Here is a 14857-nt window from a genome sequence, read left to right as displayed (position 1 = left end):
TAAAGGGAAGCCTTTAACTACAATTCAAGATGTTCTAAGCTGCCAAGCTAGGTTGGTAGAACACATACCAGAGGGGGAAAAGTATCCTTTCTTACTGTTTTCAACTAGATTTAGTAATTTGTGATAAAAATGCTTAGATGAGAAATCACTTGAGTTACATGCCTTATGCTTTCTCTTTTCATGTGTGAGACTAAATAAAAGTGTGTCAGTACATGCAGTCCCATTCAATAGAACAAAATGCCTAAATATTGGCAAAACCAGGCAAGTCAGAAATTTTCATTTCTGCTACTGCACCAACATAGATAATCCATTTCTAAACAAGTCCACTGATTAACTCACCTGTGAGTTACATACCCCAAACCATAATTCATTGATGTTTTCTTTTACATCCTACTAAGTACATTGCTCTCCAGGCAAAACTCCTTCCCTTCTTGATGCACATGAACTCTAGGATGGGGGTTGGAGGCAGGGAAGGGGATGCTGGAAAGCTTCAGAGTGATGGCTCCCAGGGAACTAGTGGGCTTGAGGGGCTCATTCCCAATCACCACTAACATGCCTCTGGGGCCCAGGTGGGAGAGAGAGGGTTGTGGAGCAGGACGTGCTTTGGCAGTTCCATGCAAAAGTATGAAGATGCTTTTTGGCTATGCAAGTGTCAGCCAGAAGTGTAACAGTGATGGCATCTAAGTATAAACTCATTAGCCTTGGAAAAACTGGGAGTGAGGCAGGAGAAACATTTCACCTTCCTAAATCCAGATAGAAAACCAAGCCCATTAATTATACCTATGGGGAATAGGAGTTTGAAGAGTGGAAAGGTTAGAGAACTGGTTATTTCCATGGAAGAAAAGGAAGGACCAAATTACAAGGTAATGGAAGGTCTAATTATAGATAACATTCTATTATAATTACACAGAACAATAGTAATCTAGTGAACAATAGAAAAGTAAATTCTGACGGGTCTTTCAAGAGTGATTTATAACTAATACCTTAATTATAGAAAGTATAGCTGTGAAATAGTAAACTTGTTTTATTTTTTAAGGTGTTTTTTTTTTTAAAGAAAACATCCTTTTCACATTTCAACTGTTGTCCTAAAGTAGTAGTAAACTTGGTGAAAGAAACTATTTTAGCCATGTTGACGTCGTTAAAAACATTGTTAGAACTCTTCCCTAGGTTTAATGACTGTGGCTTTTAAAAATTATTATGTAAAAAATAGCTTTTCTTTATTACATAAACAACACATTGTCATTATAGAAAAAGAAAGTACAGGTTAGCAAAATGAAGAAAATAAACTCTGGATCCTACCCAACTACAGATAATTGCTAAGACCTTGGTCTGTATCTTTAGAAAATTTCTCCATCCATATGCATGCGCACACACACACACACACACACACAGTTTCTTGATTTGTTTTTATAACAGAACATACTGAAATACGTTTTGAATCTGTGCAACTTATTCTTTAGAATACCCCCAAGATGGCTTTTTTTTAAGAATTGCAGAAGTTTATGTAGAGGCAAAACTGAAGCTTTGAATTTTGAATCAGACCTCTGTTGAATGTGTTCTTTCTTTCTAGATACCATTGGCCATTGACCTGGTAAGGGCCCTCAACAACCTCTAACCCAAATTATTTCCATAGCTTGCCACTTGGTCTTGCCTTCAGTGTTTTACTTGCTCCAATTCCTACTGGAATGACCTTTTCAAAATACATAACTTCTTGTCAGCCCTTTGTTTCAAAATTTCAAAGCAAAACTTTGAAACCCCTAGCTCGTGTAGCATTTACTTGAATTCTTTACAAAGAAGGCATTTTCTTAATGTCCTAATTAGAATCAATTGTTTCTCTCTCTCTGCTCCAAGAGCATATTGTACATACTTACATTTATACACCTATTACCTTACATCTTAGTTATTTATTCCCCCAGTAGGTCATGGCACAGAGCAGAAGAGGCATGCCTAATTACTCCTTGAATCGCTATTCAGGGAGCACTGTCTGGAGTGTGCTGTTAAGGAGGCCCTTGATATGCTCAAAATAAATGAAATAAGATGTTTTCTTAGTGTGGTTTGTAAGAGCTTTGAAGACAGTTTTCGAAGAGGAATTAGAAAAATGCTCTGAGTGATGGGCTGTACTCATTCAGACAATTTGGTCTTGAGTGCTTCTTGAAAGTCCAATACTGTCCAATGGAACTTCCTGCAATGGTGAGAGTGTTCTATATCTCTACTGCCCTGTACGATAGCCGCTAGCTACATGTGGGTATTGTGACTGAGGAACTGAATTGTAAATTTTAGTTAATTTATATTTGAGCAGCCACATGTGACTAATGGTCACCCTATTGCACAGCATAGCTCTGGAGTCACATCTCAACTTTTTAAAAGTTTGGCATCTTTATTAATGGGCTTTACTGCCTCTCAACTTCACTCTTTAGAATGTCTGCAGGCAAACCTTCCCCGATAATGAGGGCAGATCTTAAAGAGTTCTGATAACAAGCCTAACACTCTCAATAATTTCTTCCTTTTTTAAGTTTTTTTTTTCCCTTGGTTTTCATGGGAGTCGGCACTTGTGGATGAAACAAACATCTTGTCTTAGCCCAGTGCTACATAGAAGAAAATGTGAATGGCAGTAAAATGGAGTGTTTCAAGTTGGTTTTGGATTCCATCTTTCGATATTTCCAAAGGAATAGCAGTATGTCAACACACACATACACACACATAGACACCCCTAGATAGATACCTCATTATACGTAGGTAAATACTTCTTTTAAATCTTTAACCCCAATTTTAGATTTGTTTTCTACTCGTGAGACAAAAAACAACAATAAAACAATGGCACAACAAAAACATCCCATGCATGATGCACCTATTTCAAATTTTCATGAATCTAACTTAAACTATATGGAGGCACTTGGCTGGCTCAGAAGAGTGTGTGACTCTTGATCTCAGAGTCAAGTTTGAGCCCCACATGGGGTGTAGAGACTGCTTAAATAAATGAAACTTAAAAAAATTGGGGCACCTGTGTGGCTCAGTGGGTTAAGCGTCTGACTTCAACTCAGGGCATGATCTCACAGTTCATGGGTTTGAGCCCTGCATCGGGCTCTCTGCTGTCAACACAGAGGCTGCTTCAGATCCTCTGTCCCCCCTCTCTCTCTGCCCCTCCCCCGCTCATTCACATTCTTTCTCAAAAATAAACATTTAAAAAATAAAAGAAGCTACATGTTCTAAGGTTGCTGACGACATCAAAATAAGTCAAAGTGGCAGACGCTGCTATTTATCCTTCCCCTTTGTCTTGCTAACAGAACCCTGATTCAATTTGAGATGACAGTATGCCCAATCAAAAGAGGCTTTTTTTCTGGACTTCCTTGTAGCTACATGTGGCCATATGACAATTTAGGCCAATGAAGTGTAAGCTGAGTGTTTTAGACAAAGTTTTGCTACCTTTTTCCCACCTGAAATTAGTGTATGATGTGTGGATTTGGTGCTACAATCTTGTAACCATGAGGATGCAAGTATGAGGATGAATGCCAAAACACTGACAGTGTAGTCACAAGATGGAAGACATCTGGAACATTCCTGACGTTGTGGAACTAACTGATGCATCAGCTTGGACTACCTATATCTAAATTTCTTGTTTTATGAGACAAGTCCCTATCTTGCCTAAATTAGTATTAATTGCTTATTCTGTCATTTGCAGCTGAACACATTCCTGTTACACACAGTGTGTGTGTGTGTATACGCACTTGCACATGTGTGCACGTACACACACACACACACACACACACACACGGTTTGTTTTGTTTTGTTTTCGTCTTAGTTGATCCCAAAGCTAGTAAACTGAATTTCTATCAGTTTAACCTTTCTTTCAGTTATGAAAACACAATCCTCATCACGTAAAATGTGTCATCTTAATTCTAAGATGAATAGTTCAGAAATTGCAATCACGTCTGTACAAGTATGAACATTTCCCTTCAGAGTTAGAAAAGGTGCCTCTATATTTCAATGCAAGGTATTGGAAAGAGTAAAATTAGAAGTTTTGAACGTGGATTTTCTGTTTCTTCCAATTTTTAACTAATTATGTGGCCTCGGCAAAATCACTCTGTCTTTGAGTTAGTTTCCTTATCCTTGCGTGGGTGTTGTGAGGCAAAATGAGAAAACATACAAAGTGCTTTGTGAATTGTGATGCATTTTAATAAATCTAACAATGAGCACGTACTGGGTACCAGAGGCTGTGCTAAGCACTTTCCAAGGATTGGCTCATGTATTCTTCTCAGGAAACTACTTTTAATATTGCTGTAGAGTAGGGACTATTGACTTTAAAAGTAAAACAACCAGTTTACTTGGGAATAGCAGAGGAATTGCAATCCAGGACATGCAAGCTGTGGCAAAACATAGGCAAGTCTGGAGTTCAAAAGAGAGGAACTTCATAGAGAGAAGAAGGAAGTTGGGAGCAGCTGCTTTGAACTAACGTCCATTGGAGGAAATGGAGAGTTCAGGCTAATGACAGTTTCTCATTGGCCGAATTGTGGTATTTTCTTATTGGCTGAGCTAGTTGCTGGGCAAGGAGAAATTCTTCCTACCTCCTCCCGTGGGAGTAGTAAAGTAGGATTCTTCCAAGTTTGCATCCGTGATTGACTAAGTGGTAGAGTATGAGCGCTCCCCCCTTTGGCCTCCAGATTCAATTTTAAAGTTTGTTTATTTATTTTGAGAGAGACTAAGACAGCGTGAGGGGAGGAGCAGAGAGAGAGAGAAGAGGAGAGAATGCCAAGCAGGTTCTACAGTGTCAGTGCAGAACCTGACACGGGGCTCAAACTCAGGAAACCATGAGATCATGACCTGAGCCTGGATCATGACCTGAGCTGAAACTAAGAGTTGGAGGCTTAACCAACTGAGCCACCCAGGTGCGTCCAGACTCTATTTTAAATAAGGTTTCCTTTATTCTGTTTTGTAGAACTCAAACCCATTGTACAGATGGGGAAATTAAACAATCATATCTAGTAAATTGTGCAGATTCATGTCTTTACTCTCCAAAAAGTGCAGAATAGTTGCTCAAAAAATGTTTGTGGCAGGAATAGAGGTGCACTTTATTCCTTTTGAGGAATTGCATACCATTTAGGATGTTGTAAACTCAGATTTGGCCACAATGAAATACTGCTACTGAGGGCCTATCCAGCACCTCCTTGTTGCCTAACATCTTAATAGAACATTTTCTACTAGAGATATTGAAATAATCAGCTCTTATTGAGGTGGTGATTCAAGTTAAGCATCTTTGGCTAATAATTTCTATTGCCTCTGGAAGTTTTTTGGAACAGATACAGAGAATCTCTTTTGCAACCTTCTGGCCCAGAGGCTCAACAAATATTAAACAGAAGAATGTTAAACGCTTCACAGAGACTCTGCCTTTGTGGGCTTTGCCAACGTACTATGTTATAATCAGATTTTGATCAAGAAAGCAACAGAGGACATTTTGGAAAGATTTGTAGTACATCCTGTGTTATTGAAACACATCAGGTATTAGAGTTCATTATTAAAGGGCAGACAGATAAGGAATTGGGGCTCCCAGTATCACTATTTAGGCAGAGTCATTAGCACTCACCTGGTAAATTTCCTCTAAAAACAAAGAGGGTGCATTAAACCTTCCTAGGTCCACTCTATTTCTACTGTATTTTTCTTCATAGGGAGCTGAAGTACTGACTCATTTCATCACCTACAAGGTAACAGTATCCTGTAACTTGAGGATTGCTAACATGAGGACATCTTCCAGAATTTCAAGGGGTTCCTGGCTTCAGGGTCTGTACTAATGCATTCTGATGCATTGTTTCTTTCTTTTGACCCTTCTTTTCACCATGCAGGAGCTTTGCTTAGTGACAAAATACTAAATGGCACTAGAACATCTTCTTGGGGAGGGAGGGGGGAATGCTATCAACATAGAAGTAGTAATAAATTGGTAAAGAAGCTCATGGTGAAAGTCAAGAAGTCCCATCACTACCTTGATACTCATATACTTTTATCATCATGATTACAAACCTCTTTTGGAAAGCCATTTCTAAGGAGGAAGCTGCATTCTTAGTGATGGCCTTATTATGATTTTAGGCTCTTTTGTCCATTGTTGCTGATGAAACTCTAGTTTTATAAGGCCAGAAAAGCCAGGTTCGCTGCAGTCACAATGACAACAATTGTTAATGCCTCTTACAGGGTGAAGTGGAGAAAATGAGTTTTATGTAGTGTTTAGTGTAGAGTTTACTTAGTGGAAAGTGACCTGTCACCTGTCAACCAGTCAACAGTCAGATCAGAACACTTAAAACTAACAGTTCCTTTACTCTTCCAACTCCACAAAAGTAAAAAATGTTCTAGAACAGTGATCTGCACATTTATCGTCATCTTCCTCCCTCAGGTGCCAGCTCATCACATCTGTACTCTGCCGATAAAAATAGCCAAATGCTAAAATTTAATGAGTGGCAGGTGAAAATAGCCAAAAGAGAATTGTATTGTTTATTAACCCCTATCTTAGACGATTAGGCATAAAAAGACTTCTGTAAATGACACCTCATGAATATGAATATTCTTTTTACTTGAAGCTGCTTATTGTATCTGTGATTAACCTATTATCTCCCTAAAAAGGTAATGTTTTCTGAGGAAATGACATGAAGGAAAAGGGACCAGAACAATCTTAGAAAGGATTCTATAAAATTCCAACAGGCACTTTTAAAAGACATCCATTTAATTAAATAAAATAATCTTATATGATTCTGAAAACCTTATCTCTGGCGTGGGTGAAATCTTCCTGTCTGGCAGCAAAGGTGTCCCCATGACTGACTGCTTGAGGTGGAAATTCCATTGGTCAGTATGGAAGGCAGAATTTCTGAAATGATCCTCAAAGAGGTCCCTCGCTGAAAGCCAGCCGCCATGAATGTGATGAGATGTCACACTTGTGATTGTGCTATGTGGCACAGCTGACCTTAAATAGGGTGATTATGCAGCTGGCTCTCATCTAATCCCATGGGTCCTGAAAAGTGGAGCACTTTCTCTGGTTGGTGGCGGAAGTCAGAAAGATTCAAGTACGGGAAGGATTTCACGTGCCATCGTGGCCTTCCCCCACAAGAAGGAGTTTTAAGTGGCCTGAAGGAGCTGAGCAAGAGGACTCAGTGACTGCCAGCCAGGAAACAGAGACCTCAGCCCTACAACTGCAACTAACTGCATTCTAACAACAACTTGAATGAGCTCCTAAGTGGGTTCTTCCCAGGGCCTCCACGGAAGGGCCAGCTGGCCGACACCTTGACGTCAGCCTTGTGAGACCCCAAGCAGAGAACTCACCCAAGCCTGCCTAGACTTCTGACCTACAAAACTGTAAGATCAAAATGGGTATTGTCTTAAGCAGCTAAGTTTGTGGTAATTTTTTGCCTTGTCATAGAATTGATACGGTCGAAAAAAATGCCAGCATATTTAAGGTAGAAGGGACCACAGAATGCCTCTAGTCCACTGGTTACCTAGACAAAGAGGGTCTCTAGACACAGGAAGCATTTTGAAAGCCTATATTAAGCTGTAAGCTATTTCCAAATTTTAAAGCCTATATTAAGTCACGCATTTATTAAGTACTGCTACACAGGTTTACTTAATCTTGACAACCATCCAGTTTCTCCGTTTTCAGCCCCACTAGAAGTTATTCCCGTTAGGCCCAACATTAAGAACAGAACCTGAAACAAATAAATGATTTGAGCTAGAATTATATCAAGTCTGTACTATAACCACAGTTATTCAACGGTTTGCCAATTATTTATGTTTTGAATACATTAGACAATAATAAACTTGTTTGTATTTCGAAATGCAGTTAGATTGGCTAAATCATTCAAACCACAGCTTTAATGGGCAGGAGACAGTAAGAAAAGGGACATTAGTTATTAACTTTTTTGTTTTTTTTTTAAAAAAAGCTATTATTTTTGTCCACACCTCACCATTAAATATACAGATGAGGGAACTAGTTAGGCCAAATAAGTATGCAACTGTTAATTAAATCTTGGACCGGTTTTAAATGTTTATGATAAAAAATTGTTTAATCAAACAAGCATCTATCCAAATTTAAAATTGACAGGTGCTGCTGCTAAGTCAGCTGTGTGAAAAGAAAGTGGAAATAGACTTAAAAAAATCAGGCTTAAAAAAAAATTAAATAATTAAAAAAAATAGGTTCAGATTCATGGCTAGTGGAACACAAACTCATTTCCGTTTGGTTTAATGAAACAAAATGTACTGAACACCTACTATATGTAAGGTATTAACAGACACTCTTTGGACTATGAGAACGAAGAAACCCGCCTACAGGAGTAACAGTCTAGAGGGGGCCGGACGCAGGTACCCGCATAAATACAGTACAAGGTGGAGTGTGACGGGGGCTCTCACGGGGAACAAACCCTATGGGAGCTGAAAGGGTGGAGAGCTTCCCCGTGGTGGAAGAGACCTGGAAAGGGTTCCTGGAGGTATCTTCTGGCACCACGGCAATGGTCACTGAGTGGAGTTTCCTCCAAAGCGTATTACATTTGACAGAGGAGATGTCTCATGAGAAACTTGCCCCTCAATTCTTGTCCTGCCAAGGGCCTGAAATGAGAACAGGAGGAAAACCAGCTGTGGAATTGCTATGCCTCAGAACGGACATGTAGAAACTGCTTAGACTGAAAGTCGCGCTCAATTTGTATCCCCTCAGCACGCACCCCATAAATGTAATTCCCTTATCCCTCAGATTTCCCTTAAACGCAGTGATGCTTAACCCTGGGGTTAAGGTGGAGGATCAAGCATGTAAAAATGTGAAAAGATGTAGCTACAGTGTTTCAGATCGCCGCTTCACGTCTGAGAGGGCTAAGGAGCATCTCTAATCCCATTTGTAGTCCGTGGTTTCTTCTTGCCAGGCCAGGGACTTAATCCCTACACTCCTCGGCACTCCAGCACTTAGCCTCTATTTCAAGCGTTCTTTTTACACTTGTGAAATGTTTGCTCACCCTGAAGTACAGAATTCATTAAAAGGCATGGCCAAAACAAAACAAAAACAAGAAACAAATCTATTCATCTGGAACTACAACAGTGGTGTTCAGTAATCTTGATTACATTGCCCTCTAGTGGTGCAAGAGGGTATAAAGTGCAGTAAACATTTCCTTTTAGGTCGTCTTTCTTAACATTTATTGAGCACCTACTGCATAGCACTCAGAGATCACCTCTGAGAACAGAGAGATGCTAAGACCTAGTTCTTACTCTTGTTGATTTCTTGGTCCAGCAGTAAGGACATTAACCATAGCACAGTGTGAAACGGAACTACAGCAGAAGTATGTACAAAGATGCATGGGCACGCAGAGGAGACAGTAGTAACTAATTCTCCCTAAGTATGTCTGGAAGGGCTTTTCAGACACATAACACTGGAGCAGCACCTCCAAAAATGCATAGGAGTTTTTGAGGTGTGTGTGTGTGTGTGTGTGTGTTCCTTCATGACTGAAGGCGCAGCCTGAGTAAAGGAAGCTGGTCTTTTATTAGCTATTAGAATACACAGGATGTTCTGGTGATGGCTAGGTGCCTTCCATGTGAGGTTCAAACGTGCTTCAGCCTGATGTTAAAATAATCCTACCTCCCCATGTATACCCACAAAACATTTCCCAAACTTACTGCAGATTTTCTACTGGAAATGTGAGGACACACTAATTAAATAGGCCTATATATCATAGTCAAGATTTTGTTCTACCCTGATTGTATCTATCATGATTATAATAATACATATAACATTATATATAATATAATACAATTAATATAATAATATGTAAGTGACTGTGTTCTTAATAATAATCCAGACTATTGTTATAACACGTGCTATGGTTCTCATCCTCCACTTCTTGGATATATAATACTGACTTTGTTTTACCATCCCCCCCCTTTTTTTTAATATATGAAATTTATTCTCAAATTAGTTTCCATACAACACCCAGTGCTCATCCCAAAAGATGCCCTCTTCAATGCCCATCACCTACCCTTCTCTCCCTCCCACCCCCCCATCAACCCTCAGTTTGTTCTCAGTTTTTAAGAGTCTCTTATGCTTTGGCTCTCTCCTACTCTAACCTCAGTTTTTTTTCCTTCCCCTCCCCCATGGGTTTCTGTTAAGTTTCTCAGGATCCACATAAGAGTGAAAACATATACCATCCCCTTTTTAAAAAATATTTTTTTAAATGCTTATTTTTGAGATGGGGGGGAGCAGACAGAGGATCTGAAGGATGCTCTGCACTGACAGCCCAGACCCCAGGACTTGAACTCACAAACCTTGAGATCATGACCTGAAGTCGGATGTTTAACCAACTGAGCCACCCAGGCACACCTGTTTACCATCCCTTTTAGAATTTCTAAATTTTAAACCCTGGAGCGCCTGGCTGACTCAGTCAGTAGAGCATGTGATTCTTAACTTCAGGGTCTTAAATCAAGCCCCATGTTGGGCTGGAGGCTACCTGAAAAATAAACAAACAAAAATTCCTATGTTCCTTAATTTGTGGGATAAAAACAGAGTTTGAAAAATACACTTATTTGACTATCAGACTCCAGTGATTTGTGGATTTGCTGATTTACCCTATGGGTGAATACCTTTTCTTTTTGCTGTGCAAAAGATGCAGTACCTTCCTGGCTTCTGGGCATCAACACTTGTGCAGATTCCTGGGCCATCCCCATCTCAGACACCACTGGGTTGCATGCCTTAGGCAATTTCGCCCTTGGGTAATTTCTCCCTCCCCTCCCCCCCTCCCCGCCTCCCACCACCTCCCCCCCCCTCCTTTTTCTCCAGATCTGTGGAATGGGGGATGGGTAGGATAGGAAAGAGCAAGGTAATTATGAATGGCCCAAGATTCTTTCCTCTGCAACAGCATCATCCTGCAGGAGAGCAAATGTGGGTTCTGAAGGCAGACAGATGGGGATCAAATCCTGGTTCTGCCACTTATTAGCTGTGTGATGTTGGCAAGTGTCTTAGTCTTTATGAACTCCAATTTCCTCCTCTATAAAATGGGGATATTAATATCTCCTCCAGGATTGCTGAAGGGATTAATAAGAATATATGAAAAAGTGTGCGGCACAGGGAAAACGATGAGCAAAGATCCGTTCCCTTCCCAACTCCCTTTATTCATTGTAACAAGCGTAGGCTGTTCCAAACTTCCACTTAAACATGAGCACAACAGAACAACTTTTTTGTGTATTCCATGTTGTCAAAACTATCTAACACTCAGAAAGGGCTTTGCCATTTGAAACTCAATCTCCTTTGCCTCACTTCATTGGATCTTCGGCCAATCCTGTGAGGCACAGCGTTTTAACATCTCTTGACCATCGTTTACTGAGAATCTACTCTGTGCCGAATAAAATGCTAGGATTAAAGCATCAATCACTGCCCTCCAGAAGCCCTCCAGTCAGGTGGGAGGAGGCAGATGAGAAAACCAGATACGATTCAGCTTAATAAGTGCTGATATAGGTGGGGGTGCTGAAGGAGCACAGAAGGGCACCTGATTTAAGTTGGTCTTTGGGATGCAGTGGGCACGTAAAGTGAATCAGAAAGAAGAGTTTCTCTTGTGGGAAATGAAAGGAAGTATGCATGGGGGCGGGGGTGGAGGGAAGGTGGAAGGTGAGGGAGGGTCCAGAGAGTGGTGAAGATGGAGAGAGGGGACTTTTCCAGAAAGAGGAAACACAGAGTATCAAGGCTAGAAGAGAAAATCCGTATTTGTGATCAAATGAATCTTCTAAATCATCATATTTTGGTCATTTATTTATGTGCCTGGTGGATGTGATGTGAAATGAGTGGGTTTTGTAGCCCAGGTAACTGAAGCTTCTTAGAAAAACCATCACCTATACCTGAAACAACTTAGCCACGGTCTCGTTAAAGCCAGATCAAAGTCATTAGCTAAACCACAGTGTCTCTAATCCTAATCAGAGTAGCGATAATTATTCATGAAATCGTGGTGCCAATACTATTTCATATACATGAATATTCCTGCGATGTAGTTTTCCTTAAAGAAAGTCATGCATTTTCTAGACTACGACAACTGCCTTAAAAAGAAGAAAAAGTTTCTTAGCTAACAATATGATTTATTCACTGTGCATTCCATCCCTGCACCCCAGCTACTCACCAGATGTGGACATCTTGGATTCATTCCTCATTTTGCTTAGCTAAAGAATCAGAATGCCAAAGAGAGGTGAAGGAGCACACACAGCAGCATGACGAGCAGGCTTCCAAGCTGCGATGGTAACAGAGTTGTGCTTCGAGAGGCACAGCAGATATTTTTTTCCCTCCCTAACTTGGGCAGGGATGAATTCACTTCTTCTCCAGCCTTGCTTCCTGGCATGAACAACCCCAAATTAGCATTTTTAGAGTCCTTTTTTTTGGGTAACGTTTGGTGTGTAGAACTTTTCCTCCAAGGATAATTTTAGCACTGAAAATGCATCAAGTTATTTCAAATCCTGGCAAGTTTCAAAATATGAGTGGGTGACTTAGGAAGGATCTATTCTCAAGAAATAACAATGGTGTCAGCACAATCCAAGAGGCTTGGAAAATGATTTACACACACACACACACACACACACACACACACACACACTCCTTCATTTCCCAGAAATTGAAATTGATTTAACCCATTGAAATTATGTTACTTGAGTGTTTCTTTTAAATGTCAAGGAATAAATTCATTTGATATTACAGACAAACATTTCTAACCCACGGAAAAGAGGGCAGAGAATTTGGGCTTCACAAGTATTACAGCACAATTATGATCACAAATGCAACCCCATCCCCAACATACCACCCCTCTGTCTTTCCTGAGGCTTTTCTTCCCGGAATGCCAAAATCAATAAAGCAATTAAGGTAGAGATTCAGGGTATACACTACTCATCCTGTGTGGTTTCAGAATACACATTTGCAAGGGCAAATGAAACACCCCAAATGAATAAGTAACTACACATTTGCATATATAATTACTCCTATGTGCTTGCATTCCATATTTCTTTTCATTTCTCCTCCCACGTCCCAAGTTTCAAGAAAGAAATACAAGATGTATTTTTCTGTGTACAATATCCTCCCAGGTGGGCTGCTATTGTCCTTGGCAGCAGGTAAATAGACTTGAAGTGCTGCTCTGTTTCTGTATATTTCCATGTGTTCCAAACCAATATAAGAGCTCAATGTAATAGTTCTATGCACTTACATGAGGAAAGTTAACCTACTGATATATACCAGCTTAACTTGGAGAAGTTTTCTTTCTTTAATTAAAAAAAAAAAAGGTTACTTATTTTGAGAGGCGGTGGGTAGGGTCAGAGAGAGGGAGAGAGAGAATCCCAAGCAGGCTCTGTGCTGTCAGCGCAGAGCCCAATGGAGGGCTCCGTCCCTGTGAGATCATGACCTCAGCTGAAATCAAGAGTCAGACACTTAACCAACCGAACCACCCAGGTGCCCCAGGGGAAGTTTTCTTTCTAAAAGACAGGAGAAAGATGATCTTTTGACATTTGAGAATTCATACCTCTTTTCTTTGGCCTTGATTCCTGACATATATATGTAATAGTCAAATACAAGTTACCCATAATCCCACAGCATAGAGAGAGTGATTGCTGACAGGTGCACACGTCCCATGTGTGCGCACGTGTGTATATGTTGTGTGTGTAGAACATACGCCACGTTCCATCAGGAGGGCCACCACAAGGTGGTCACCAGGCTAGGGGTGTGAATTTGTCAAGCCATTGTAGGTCTGGGCTCTTGGCTGGGGTGGAACGCCACGGATGTTCCACACTCCACAGCTCCGTAGGTTTTGCAGTGCGATCAGAAAGAAGCAGATGAAAGCATACTGGATGTAGGAAGAGAAGCCTCTTTCTCCTCGAGTCCCTCCAATGTCCTATGCTGATCATGTGTAACACCGTGCTTGCTGCAATGGAAAAATGCTTAGAGGGCCCACCTGAATGATCACAGAGCAGGCAATGAAGCGTATATTTGGAACTGAGAGGCAATAAATTGATAACTTGCCCACTACACAAGCAGAGCGGAGGCAGGAAGCCTTTCTGGACATCCACTTTGGGTGATTTGAGGGAGGCCGACCTCGGACAGAAGCAGCGCCCCTTTGTCTGGTTTCCCAGGGAGGAGTGATGAGACCCTGTGAGCTCTCAGCCTCTCACCGTCGGTTCTGGGAAGTCTTGTTTGGCTGGAGTGTCTCCCCTATAACTCTCACCTGTTCGGTCGCTTACCGAACTTGCCCCAGTCTCTCCACAGGCCAAAAAATGGCTCTCCAGCGGTTGTGATCCAGGAGGGGAAGGCCGTCTCCTTTTCATTGAGTGAAGCAGGCGCCTCTCCAGTTGTAGTGGAGACTCTTAGAGCCACTTGGCAATCCCTGCCTCTTGGTCAGATCCTGATCAAATCCCCCACAGCTATTCTTTTCCAGCCCACCTACTTCTGCAGTTCCCCATGATCTTCTCAGAGGCCCTGGTCTTGGCAGGGAACCATTTTAGCAAGATTTCGGGCCACCTGATTCGAACTCCTTAGAATACTTTTCTCTCTGCCTCACCCACTCTTTTTCTTCATGTCTCTGAGGGAAAAACCACTTCTGCCTGCCACAGCCCTGCTGAGAGGACTATGGGTAGGGTCTTGCCCTCTGGCCATAGTCGATTACAGTGGGACTCAAAGCCAGATCAGTCATTGGCTGGGACTGGCCCATCTGGGTCTCCCAGCACCAAGATTGCAACAAATGTCTATATACAGACTTGGACCATAAACCATGGGCCAGGAGTGGGATCAGGGTTGGGACTGGGAGCCTGGACCATGTACTGCGAAAGCAGAGTGGAAGGAGGAGACCCAGCAGGTGAGCAGAGAGAAGAAAAGGGAAGCCTGTGACCCCAAACTAAG

At 41.3% G+C, this 14857-nt stretch overlaps 1 protein-coding gene across 1 annotated transcript in view; it reads right to left on the bottom strand.

Moving 5' to 3' along the window:
• HECTD2 (HECT domain E3 ubiquitin protein ligase 2) overlaps positions 1–12202 on the bottom strand; it is a 92940-nt gene extending 80738 nt beyond the window's left edge. The window contains exon 1 of the mRNA XM_058697145.1: positions 12108–12202. Within this exon, the coding sequence (XP_058553128.1) occupies positions 12108–12131 (24 nt within the window). The 5' untranslated portion in view covers positions 12132–12202. The remainder of the gene's footprint in view (positions 1–12107) is intronic.
• Positions 12203–14857: the final 2655 nt, after the last annotated feature.

The sequence above is a fragment of the Neofelis nebulosa genome, chromosome 13 (genome assembly GCF_028018385.1).
Source record: "Neofelis nebulosa isolate mNeoNeb1 chromosome 13, mNeoNeb1.pri, whole genome shotgun sequence".
In the NCBI taxonomy this organism is placed as follows: domain Eukaryota; kingdom Metazoa; phylum Chordata; class Mammalia; order Carnivora; family Felidae; genus Neofelis; species Neofelis nebulosa.
Note: the sequence above shows the minus strand (reverse complement) of the source record. Positions and strands in the feature narration are given on the sequence as shown.